We start from the raw sequence: 12,141 nt of genomic DNA on the forward strand, positions 1-12,141 counted from the left end.
CCGGGGATTGAATTATGAGAACTACTTGGAGAAGTAGATAATTTTCTATCCCGGGTGAGCATGCATTCCGCCTTCTAGCTTCTCAGGCTAACGCTTCATTTATTTCAATTGCAGAAAAAGACGGAGGTCTAGGAGCGTCTTCGGGATGAAGCTGGCCAGGCCAAGCATGAGCATAATGAGCTAAAACTCGAGCGGAGGCTCAGGCTTTGGAGGGGAAGGGTGCTCTGGCTAAAGTTCCCGCTTTTGAGGCTCAACTTCACTTAGCTCGTGAAAACGCTTCGATTCAAACTGATATGATTAAGGAGCTTGAGTTCGAGCTTTTGAACGTCAGGGCTGAGATTGTTGATGCCCGGGCTGAAGCCGTAATGAGCCGAGCTAAGGCCTACATGGAGATGGCGATCTATTTAAAGGACGCTACCAATGCTCAAGCTGAGCTGAGAAGGGTCCTCGGACGCGAAGTGAGGATTGGAGAATATGCTCGTTACAAGTTTCAGATAAAGACTCTCAAGGAGATCCGTGCCAGGGGTTTTGTTCTCTCTGAAGAGTTCGCATGAGCGAGGGTGGACGAGCGTGATTCCCGGTTACTTCTGTCCCACCCCGAAGAAAGTGAAGATGAGGCCGGCAGGCCATAGTCCCTAGGGGGCCATAGATTCCGCCATTTGTACATAGCGTTTTCAAAGCATGTTTGTAGATGGAGATTGCATTTTTTCGTATATATGTATAAAAAAAACCTTCCGGTTTTATTTCTTCTGTATCTCTTTCTATCTCGAATTTGGCCAAGTGAACTGATCTTTGAATTGGTAGGAATCCTTAGATTCGTGATATGGCCCTGGGGCTCATTAGGCTGGCCCATAGGCTCTTACGCATTTGGTTGATGCGACCTTTTTAGTTAATTATGTTGGGTTCAGTCTCCAAGTCGGGTTCCGACTCGAGCTCATTCGACCCTCAAGTTTTGTGTTCGTGTGGGCTGGCGACAATGGCTTTTACGCCTTGGGTCGAAGCAACCTTTTATGTGTGTGGCCCTGAGGCTCATTAAGCTGGCGACAATGGATATTACACCTTGGGTTGAAACGACCTTTTATGTGTGTGGCCCTTAAGCTCAATAAGTTGGTGACAATGGCTCTTACGCTTTGTTCTTAGGCATATTTAGTTAAATATTTTGGGTTCAATCTCCGAATCGGGTTACGACTCGAGCTCATTCGACCCTCAAGTTTTGTTTTTGCGCGGGCTAGCGACAATGGCTTTTACACCTCAGGCCGATGCTGCCTTCTATGTATATGGGCTGGCGACAGTGGCTCTTACGCCTTGGGTGGATGCGACCTTTTATGTAGGCTATATTTTTCCCTCGTTAAGGACTTTTTGAAATAATATTTTGCTGACTCTTCGACGGTTTAATAAAAACCCTGGATTGTGAGTCATTATATGGCGATGATCGAGCACCTCGGGAGGTTTGGCTCAGAGGTTGAGTATCTTGAAGCCAATGTTTAGGAGCTGACGTGGTCGAAGCTCTTTTGCCTATGTCGAGGGTAGCTTGTTTAAACGGTTCTTTTCGAAGTATATTCGAAGTAATTGAAGGCCTGTGATTTTGTAGCGACGGTCGGGCATCCCCGAGTCGTGTTAGTTTGGCTGGTACAGCCTTGTGACCGGAGTCATTTGTGTTTGGCCGAAGCCTTTAAGTCCCGAGTAAAGTAGTTTTGGCATCTATTTCGAGGGTATGCCTTTTTAGGTGTCTTACAAGTTCGATATATAGCCGAAACTTTGAGATCAGGTTTATGCCTTTAGTAAGTGTTGATACCCAATTTTTTCCTATATATTTTCAAAATAACATATGTGTGCATATATGAGCACCCCAAAAGATTTTGGTATTTTTAATAATTTTTAAGACCAATTTATGGCCTATTGTGCACTATAAAATCCATTAATTATTCCCAAAACTTGCTATTTTGGTGAATAGTTTATTTCACTCTCACATTTACGTCAAAATATAATTTACATGATTTTTGCATAATTTTACAAGTCCATTTGGTATTTTTAAACTAAAATTGCATGAAATTGCAATTTTAGCCTACTTCTAGATTTATTAGCAATTTTTATTACAAAATCAATCCTAATATTTTTAAATTAATACCTACATATTGTTTATCAACCTAATATTTCTAATTTGATTTTTAACATCTTTTACTATTTTTATAAATTCAAAAGGGAAAAATGGCTATTTCAATTTTAGTCTCTTTTTGATTTCAATTACAGCCTAATTCTAACCCCCAATTCCCAACCCAATTTCATTTCTACCCGACCCAGACCCAATTAAATGAACCCGCCCGGATCCCATTTTAAAATCGTGGCCGTTGATTGTTTTAATCAACGGCCCCCGTTTGCCCTTTCCTTTTTAACCTAACGACCCCCCAATCCCCTCTCATTCACTCACTCGTCTCTATCTCTCTATCTCTCACTCTCTCTGGAACCTTCCACCTCCTCGCCTCTCCGATGAGCTCCCTTCACCTTCTCCGGCCATCTCCGGCTCATCTCCGGCGTGTCTTTGCCTTATGAGTCCATCTCGACTCGGACCATCCCCTTTTCCAGGCCTTTCTCATTTTCTAGGGTTTCTCTGAAACCCTATGCCATTTAGATGTTTTCTTGTTTCTCTCTAGATCTACTTTAGATCCGTGCTATTTCTGAGGTTTTTAAAGTATTACTTACATCATTTCAAGTTTTTGCTTTCAAAACTGTTCGTCTTCTCGAACCTAGGGTTTCCTTGATTTTTACTTGTTGTACTGTGATTTCTTACTGTATTTTGCTTTGTTGTAACTCCTAAGTATTTTCACTATGGTTTCTATGTATTTTTCTTTTACTGTATTTCCTCCTAGGGTTTGCTAGTGATTTCCTTTACTGTGTTTTCTTTCATTATGATTCCATGAAATGTTTATGTTCCTTGGATTTTCTGAGTTTACTTTGCCTGATTTTCTACGCTTTCGTCTTTACATTTAATCTATGGAGGAAACCCTAGATTTTGGGGGTTTTCAAAACACTTGTGTGCGATTGTTTTGCTTCCTGTGTCTAAACTAGTTTGATTTCAAAAACCCTAATTTCTAAGTTCGTCTCATGTTCTCTGATTCTTGCTAAGCTTTGCAAGACCTTCTGATTTCTCTTATGCTACCTAACACTCTCTTCTAGCTATATTCTTCTACTCTTGATTGCATGACCATTCTGTTTGTTTAATTCCAGCCTCGCATGTTTAAAGCTATGCACTCTTTATAGTCAGACCTTTCCCTCTCGAAATAACCCTAATTTTGGGGATTGATTTCAGACTACCATTATGTGAGCTTGTTTGATTCTTTCTTTGTCTAATTTGGACCTTTTTCTGACTTGGTTCATTATTGATTTCGAATCCTTGATTCCTTGATTTACTATGTACTAGTTGATTTACTTCTTACCTTATTTACCTAACCGTGTATTTTTAAACTTCCCTTATGTATTTACCCTTCATTGCCCAATGTGTTACTTGATTTTCTTTCCTTAAATAAAACTCTGCCCTTTTACCGTTCAAATTTGGACTCCTTAATTAAAGGAATCCCCTTCTCCTGATTGATTCTAATTGATACTGAATTATTCTTTGCCTTGCTTACTTGCCTAGTTTTTAAACTATAAATACCCTACTCTTTTTCTTTAAAGACACGAACAATAGAGTTCAAAAACACACACACACTAAAAGCTCTCTTCTCTTTACCACTATTAGTACTATTGCTGTGTCTAGTCGGCTGAAAGCCAAGGCTAGACTATAGAATCTTTCTTGCTTTTCTCAAGTGTTTGCTGAGGCTTGAGTGGACTCTCTGGCTGTTTTCTTGCTTTGTATGTTCTGCTGTTTGAATGTTGCAACTGGTATGTCTCCATAAGTTAAATAACATTCTCCAAAACCATGTGTTTACTTCTCCCTTTCACATGTCCTCACTATATATTTGTATTGTGCTTTCCTGCATTCTGTAGCTATACTTTAGTCTGTTATGTTCTTTCTTCATGTTTCTGCACCTTTAAGTTATGTTATGCTTCCTTGTCCTTCCTTGATGTTTTTCTATACATGCTTTCCATGTGAACCTTTTTCCCTTTGACCCCTTATGTGTGAGTACTGTTCTAGGTTAGGGTAGCATCCCATTGCTATCCATGACCTGGGACTAGGTTCTCTTGAACCTTACTCTAATCAATCCCATTCCATTCTTCCCCCTTTATGTGCTGAGCCTTGACTAGAGTCTGGTAGTGTCCTAATCACCATCCAGGATCAAGTCTGACTTTAAAAATTCTGCTCTTTATTTGTTTGGATCAAGTAAAGGGTCAGGGATGTATCAGCCTATACTCATGGTTGGGTATGACCACCCTTTGATCTGATTCCCTCAACTCCCCTCACTTTACACTTACTCCTAGTTTCTTAAGTTCTGCCCCCCCTCCCCCCTGGTAAGGCATGCTTTGGGACCCTTGAGCTCCCTATGAACTTGGATGCCTGAGGGCTGGCATTTCCACACTGCACTACTCTGTTGCTATTTACTCAGAGTGTTAAGCATTGCCTGGAATTCTTAAGACTCCTTGGAACTTTGAAAACATTCTGAGTAAGGAGAAGGCTTTAGAAATTAGGAATTGGTTAATCACATGTTGTTGGGCATTAAGGTTGAATTAGGCTGCTCGGATCTAGCTGTAGGCTGTGATGTATTTTTAAGTATTTTCCTTTCTTTCTTCTGGTTCTGTAATATTTTTGTAAAAAGAACTTGGGAGTATTAGTAAAGGGTGTGGGAGGAGTTTACTTTATTGCTAAAGGGTAGATACCATGCCTATAGGACCAATGCTGTTATTTAATCACTTAGATATCATGCCTATAGGTTCACGCTTTAAATCATCTAGAGATCATGTCTATAAGTTTCGCATTCTTTTTCATTCAATCATTTAGAAATCATGTTTATAGGATTTAATGTTCAACCATGTTGCAAATCATTAGAAATCATGCCTATATGACCTACTAATCAACTAATTGCATATAGAAATCATGCCTATAGGGAATGCATGAAACGTTAGGCAAACCGTAGGGTAATCAAATACTCATTTCCTTAACGTTTAAAAATAGTAACGAGTCTTAAAAATCAAGGTATAGATATCCTGCCTATAGGGTTTCATACTTGCCTAAATCTGCATAAGTGATAACCAGGCCATTGGCTTCAGCGTTTTCAAACAAAGCTCGTCCAAACTTGTCTGAAATTTTCCTAAACTTGCATTTTCTTTTTTTTGAAACATTTTCAACTCTCTGCTTGAATTTTTATTCGTCTCATGAAGCTCTCTTTCAAAACAGGTTTCAAACTCAATCTTCTTTTAAAAGCATTCTTACTTCTGAAAACTCTACTTTACAATTTCACCGTACTTCTACTTAAACAATTCTGCTGATTTTTCAAGTCATCTCTGAATTCCTACAATTTTCAAGCTTCTGTCTTAAACTCTTCTGCATTAGGTGCTTAATCGGTAACTTGTTTAAAATACCTCAACTGCTGACAATTGGATCTGGGCTGCCTAATGTAGACTTTTTATCCAAATCTACGTGTTGAACAAATCTGTCCGCTGTTTAATTTTTTAAAGACCAAATCAGTACACGCAAGACATGCTAAACTAGTTGTTATGTGATTTATGGGGATTATATGAGCCTTTTGTGTGTTTGTTTCATTCCCTAATCACTTGCTATTTGTTTTGATTGACGCCCTAGTATTTTATCCTTTTGCAACTCCATATATGCTTATACTTCCCTTCCTCCCCCCCTTAGGATTAGAAGTCCTAAAACCCCAGGACTGATAGGTTGGGACGGGTACTAGCATGCAATAAGTAAATGAGACTAATCGCGTTTAATACCTTAACGGGGTGGGAAGGGTAGAATATGGATATGATGACCGGTGCGCTAATATCTCGTGTGAGAATGATTGTTGGGTATTGCACCAAGGTGATCCATATTTTATTTAAACCTAGGACCTTTTTCTTTATTTATACGATGTGATGTATTCTTAAAAGTAATGTTTTCTTCAATCAATCTTTTCTTTCCAAAACCACTTATGTCTTTTTTTCTCTCTTTTCTTTCAAAACTTTCAACTTATTTGTATTCCTTATGTGCAAACATTGTCTGTTACTTCTACTCTTCTTATAGTCACGACTAAGTACGGCCGGGAACCACACTAGTGGATCTTGAGGGGTGCCTAACACCTTCCCCTCGAGATAATCTCAAGCCCTTACCCTAATCTCTGGTCTCTTCATCTCAAACCCTTCTTAAAGTGTCCTAATGCACTATAATCATTGGGTGATGACTCTTCAACTTCCAAACCCAATTCTCGATAGGGAATAAGAGTTGTTTTGTCCATAATGTCGTAAAACCCGATTTTGCCTTAGAAAAAGGGGGCGTCGACAGCATGGCGACTCTGCTGGGGAAACCTTTAAGGCTTTTACCATTACGTGCTTTTTTGACTTTATTGCTTCCTTAATTGCATTTACCTTCTGTCTTTAGTTATTTCATCAAAATACTAACTTGGCTCTTCATGTTTTTCTTTCCTTTTAATTTTTTCTTTTACTACCTTATTATTTCAATTCTGTTGTAATTTCAGAGAATTTATTGTAATCTTTACTTTATGAACGTGAAAATACATGCATTTTGTCTCATTATTATAACTGCATTCCTCAACATCATATTCCACTCGTGCCAAAACAAATCCTATAGCAACGCTTATAATGAGTGGTTGCGCCCTTCCGATATTATAAACCCCCTAAATGTGGCAAAGGCATATTTGCGGTAAAACCAGTCGATCAGCGGTGCAGTCAACGGTTCCGTGCCTTTCCCTATTGAGTTGTCCGCTCAAGGGTACCTGTCTAATACCCCAATAGAAACCTTACTCTGTTTAACTGTGCATGCATCATGGTCAAACCTAGCCGAGTCAGTTATGTTGTCAGCATAATGACTCATTAAGATAGCCTTGTCCAAAGTCCATCGGGTTTCCCTGAAACCCAAACGGACACCTACATGTTCTGTGCATTTATTTGCAGAACTAAATGCTTTTTATGCTGATTATTGGCATTAAACAGTCGAGTCCGGTGGGGGTGAGGTCTTAACCCTTTTGTTTTGCAGAAAATGAATGACAAGGTTCCTGACTTCGGTATGGTAAACATGCCTTCACTCTTGCAGACTTGGTGGAGAAACCTCCCATCGAGCAACCAAATCAACAAGTGGAGGGAGAGAGTCACCAAGTCTAGTAAGAAGATAGAATACTTGGAGTACAACTTGCTGGAATTGGAAGGGAAAGTGAGGAAAAGAGTCATCGACTATCAAAATGTTGAGGAAGGCAAAGGAGAACGTCTGGCGATAGCATTTTTACTGGAAAATCTGCGCGAGCTGGAGGACTTGATCAGCGAGAACATTCAACCTGAAGAAGGTCCTTCTGGGGCCAAGTAGTTAGGAGTCTTTCTTTTCGCTTTTAATGTAATAAGGCCAATAGCCATTAGTGACATTTTTACTTTCCGCTATTTTAGTGTCGTTTTGGGATTCGTCTTATTTTTATCAATAAAATGAGGCATTTAGCATTATAAGTTCTCCAAGTTAATTTGTCGCTAGGCCTACCTCAGGCACAACGAGGCACCCAAATTAGGACGCGATTTATATTCTTGCACAATGTGTTTAAATATTGCAACATTTTCTTCTCATAACCCGCACTAACTTCTTACCTTTTGTTTTTCTTTTATTTTTTATTCCCCTTCCCAAAGGTTAGTTCGTGCATTCTGGCACCATCAGTATACTCAACAAGATCCAAGGGTCCTCCACCTCCTTCTCCTCTGAGTCCTACTAGAAATAGGAACAAAGGCAAAATGGGAGATGCAAGCGCTAGAAAGGAACTTGAGGAAACTTCTCAGAATGCTGCAATCACCAAGGAGACTGCTGCTCATCTGGAGAAAACTTTGCTAAGATTCCGAGAGGAATTGGATCAAGTTAGAAACCTGGCAAGCCTGTCAATCACTCTTGCCGCTCCTGATGTTAACACCCAGAACCCCGAACCTCCACAAAACACCCCACAACCTCTGATGCAACCTACTCATAATACTCCGTTGTTCGTTCCTGAACCACAAAACACCATAAAAGACCATAACACTCCTATCTTTGTGGACACTATGCCGCACTACAGTCAACCAATCACAAGTGCAACCAAGTCAGATGACAAGAGTTCCCTCATTCAGAATTTGGTTGCTGAGATCAAGAAGTTGACTAGCTGGGTTCAAGGTTTCGAAGGTAACAAAGGTGTCGAAGGGTTGAATTACGAAGATCTATGTGTTCAGCCAGATGTTGAGCTCCCGGAGGGGTACAAATCCCCCAAGTTCGAGATGTTCGATGGTACAGGTGATCCCAGGGTCCACTTAAGAATGTATTGTGACAAGTTGGTAGGAGTCAGAAGGGACGAGAAAATCTGCATGAAGCTGTTCATGAGGAGTGTGAAGGGTGATGCTTTATCATTGTATATTAGCCAGGATGCAAAGAAATGGACTAGTTGGGTGAACATGGAGTCTGACTTTATGGACCGGTTTAGGTTCAACACTGAGAACGCACCAGATGTGTTCTATATCCAGAATCTCAAGAAGGAGCCCATAGAGACCTTTCGCGAATATGCTACTCGTTGGAGGTCAGAAGCTGCTAAGGTCAGACCGACCTTGGAGGAAGAACAAATGAACAGGTTTTTTGTCTGTGCTCAGGATCCACAATACTACGAGAGGCTGATGCTGATAGAGGGCCAAAAGTTCTCCGACATCATCAAGTTGGGAGAAAGGATTGAAGAAGGCATCAAAAACGGTATGGTCACTAACCTCGAGGCATTGCAAGCTACCAACAAGGCTTTACAGTCTGGTGGCTCATCAAAGAAAAAGGATGTAAATTCCGTAATGGTTGCGCAAAGGAACAATTCCCCTATGAAGTACCAAACCTATCCCTCAGCTTCACTCACATATCAACCTACCCTAAACTACCAAGAACCATCACCCACTTACCAAATTCCACCACCAGCTTACCAATCACCTCTACCACCTACGTATCAACCCACTTCACCCAGATATTCTCAACCTGCACCCATATACCAAGCATACAACTCCCAACCTTCTCACTACCCATCACCTCCTACCCGCCAAAACTTTCCCCGACCTAGACTAAACTTCGACCGTAAACCTCCCAGACAATATACCACCATAGTCGAGCCAATTGACCAATTATATGAAAAACTCAAAGTAGCCGGTTACGTTACCCCTATTCCAGTCGTAACTCTAGAAAATCCTTCCCAATTGTTCAACCCAAACAAGACTTGCGCATACCATTCCGGGATGAAGGGCCATACCATCGACGAGTGTCGCTCGTTGAAAGACAAGATTCAGAACCTGATTGACAACAAGATCATTATAGCAAAGGAGCTCGCTCCTAATGTCTGCAACAACCCTCTGCCTGACCACAAGGGTAGAGGCATCCATATGATCGAGATTGAAGATGAATGGGACCCCAAGGGGTCAATCGGTTTGATAGTTGAAAGAAACGAACCTAAGAAGCCAGCAGTTACTCTCAATCCCATTGTTGTTCAGATTCAGCCCTCTAAGGGCGATGTGGTAAATGTTTCCGTACCGCTCGAGTTTGAAGCACCTTCCGCAAAGGCACCAAAACCGATTGAGGTTGAGTTCGGAATTCCAAAGGCGCCTACACCTGTCGAAGTTACTGTGTTACCTCCCAAGGTGCCTATTCCGGTCTCCATGACAGACGTGACCCCATTCAAGACAAATGTTATACCTTGGGATTACACCGCTGAGGCTAGAAGGAAAGGAAAGACATATACCGGGGAAGCAATTGCCGCACAGGGCATGACTAGGACAGTCAGGGTATACACCCCGGAGCACTTGGCTGAGTCCAGCAAGCAAGCCTCCGGGCGGGTTGTTGAAACCGGACCCGATGACCTTTGGAGGAAGGTACAAGACAAAGAGTACTCAGTTGTCGAGCAACTGAACAAAACGCCAGCACAGATTTCTATTCTGGCTCTTCTGCAAAGCTCTGAGGCATATAAAAATGCCTTAATGAAAATACTGACTAAAGCTTATGTTCCCAGCAACATAACAAGAGGCGAAATGGCAAACATGGTGGGGCAGGTACTGGAAAGCCATAAGATCACCTTCCACGAGGACGAATTACCACCAGAAGGGCTTGGTCACAACAAAGCATTGCACATCACTACACAATGCGAGGATCACTTTATCACCAGGATTTTAGTCGACGGGGGATCCAGCCTCAACATTTGTCCATTGATAACTCTCAGGACATTGGGTAAGGGATTGCACGAGGTCAAAGACGGGGCTATCGGTGTCAAAGCTTTTGATGGATCTCAGAGGTATACCATTGGAGAAATTAACCTATGCCTACAGATGGGACCCACATGGTTTGATGTCGAGTTCCAAGTCATTGACGTACCAGCATCCTACAATTTGTTACTAGTATGACCCTGGATCCACGCCGCTGGGCTGTAGCATCAACTTTGCATCAAGCTATAAAATTTGAATGGAATCATCAGGAAGTAATCATTCATGGCGACGGTAGCAACCCTATATACAGTCGCCAAACCATTCCGATGATCGGAGGTAGAAGAAGGATAGGATGAGAAACGTACCACCACATCGAGCGGGTCAATGTTGTAGACAAAGACAAGTGGTGGGATAACAAGATCGAAAGCATCCTGAATTGGAGCGGGTATGAACTCGGAAAAGGACTTGGCAAGAACCTACAGGGTATCACCAAACCTATCAAGCTGAAGAAGCACGGTACCACTTTTGGCCTAGGGTATGAGTACACTTGGGAGGAGTTCAACCACTGGTCACCTCCATGGTGCGGACCATACTATCCGCTGGAGCACCCTATACCTCAGTTGGAGCAGACTTTTCAGCCAGCCGACACTTTGTACGGATCAGAGGAAGACGAGGCCCTAGCAGAATAAAGAACCTATTTCTAGAAGATGATATGGATTGTTGTGTTATCTTCGAGGAGGAAGGGGAGGAAGGCCCTTCCATTCAAGTCGTGAACTGAGGGGAACGCCTCACCAATTGGTCAGTTAGGACCACCAGTTCCTGGACATCTTCGAGGTAGCAAGGTTGAACGAGCATCATGCATCACATCTTTATTTTCTTAATTGTTTTTCCTTTCTGCATTGTCTTTACTTTCCAAAAGAGCTCTGATGTCTCGAACGATTATGAATTTCAATCAAAGCATTTCAAATTCATTATATATTGCACTCTTATTACTTTTCTCTATCATTTACTTTATTTTACACAGCGTTACTCTTACATATCTTGATGATGAACCAACAACTGTGACTTGCAACGAGGCAATGCAACAAACGGATATAGATTCAGAAGAGGATGATATACTAGAAGAGGTTGTCAGATGAACATTCAAGAGTTACTAGTAATCAGAGACTCGGACCTACTCATACATCAGGTTCGATAAGAATGGGCAACCAAGAATCCCAAGATACTCCCTTATCTGCATCACATACAGGAATTGATAAAGAGGTTCAGAAAGATGGAATTCCAACATGTTCCCAGGGTGCAGAATGTGTTCGCCGATGCACTTGCCACTTTGTCATCTATGATTCAGCATCCAGATACAAATTTCATTGACCCCATCCAGATCAATATTCATGACCAACCAGCTTATTGTGCTCATGTTGAGGAAGAAGCCGACGGGAAACCATGGTTCCACAACATCAAAGAGTATTTGACCACAGGAGAATATCCAGAGCTTGCCAATGCTACCCAGAAACGCACGCTTCAGAGACTATCCAATAATTTCTTTCACAGCGGAGGAATCCTGTACAGGAGGACTCCTGATTTGGGTTTGTTAAGGTGTGTCGATGCAAGGAAAGCAACCAAGTTATTGGAGGAAGTACATTCAGGGACCTGCGGACCGCACATGAATGGTTTTGTTTTAGCAAAGAAGATACTCCGAGCAGGATATTTTTGGATAACTATAGAAATAGACTGCATCCAGTATGTCCGAAAGTGTCATCGCAGATACATGCAGATATGATAAAAGTGCCTCCAAACGAGCTTAATGCAACAAGCTCACCA

At 41.6% G+C, this 12,141-nt stretch overlaps 1 protein-coding gene across 1 annotated transcript; it reads left to right on the forward strand.

Moving 5' to 3' along the window:
- The first annotated feature begins 1,237 nt into the window (after positions 1-1,237).
- Positions 1,238-11,459, forward strand: LOC138879312 (uncharacterized). The gene is made up of 3 exons (XM_070158918.1): positions 1,238-1,309; positions 7,768-10,409; positions 11,345-11,459. The coding sequence occupies exons 1-3, from the start codon at positions 1,238-1,240 to the stop codon at positions 11,457-11,459; spliced, it is 2,829 nt and encodes a 942-aa protein (XP_070015019.1).
- Positions 11,460-12,141: the final 682 nt, after the last annotated feature.

Source organism: Nicotiana sylvestris, chromosome 10 (assembly GCF_000393655.2).
Source record: "Nicotiana sylvestris chromosome 10, ASM39365v2, whole genome shotgun sequence".
Lineage (NCBI taxonomy): Eukaryota > Viridiplantae > Streptophyta > Magnoliopsida > Solanales > Solanaceae > Nicotiana > Nicotiana sylvestris.

Bases quoted from the DNA above. Each gene is read 5' to 3' on its own strand.
- LOC138879312 (XM_070158918.1), top strand. From the start codon at position 1,238: ATGGCTTTTACACCTCAGGCCGATGCTGCCTTCTATGTATATGGGCTG. The intron at 1,310-7,767 runs GTGGATGCGACC...CCCTTCCCAAAG, and splicing joins CAGTGGCTCTTACGCCTTGG to GTTAGTTCGTGCATTCTGGC. The intron at 10,410-11,344 runs GTATACCATTGG...TATTTTACACAG, and splicing joins GCTTTTGATGGATCTCAGAG to CGTTACTCTTACATATCTTG.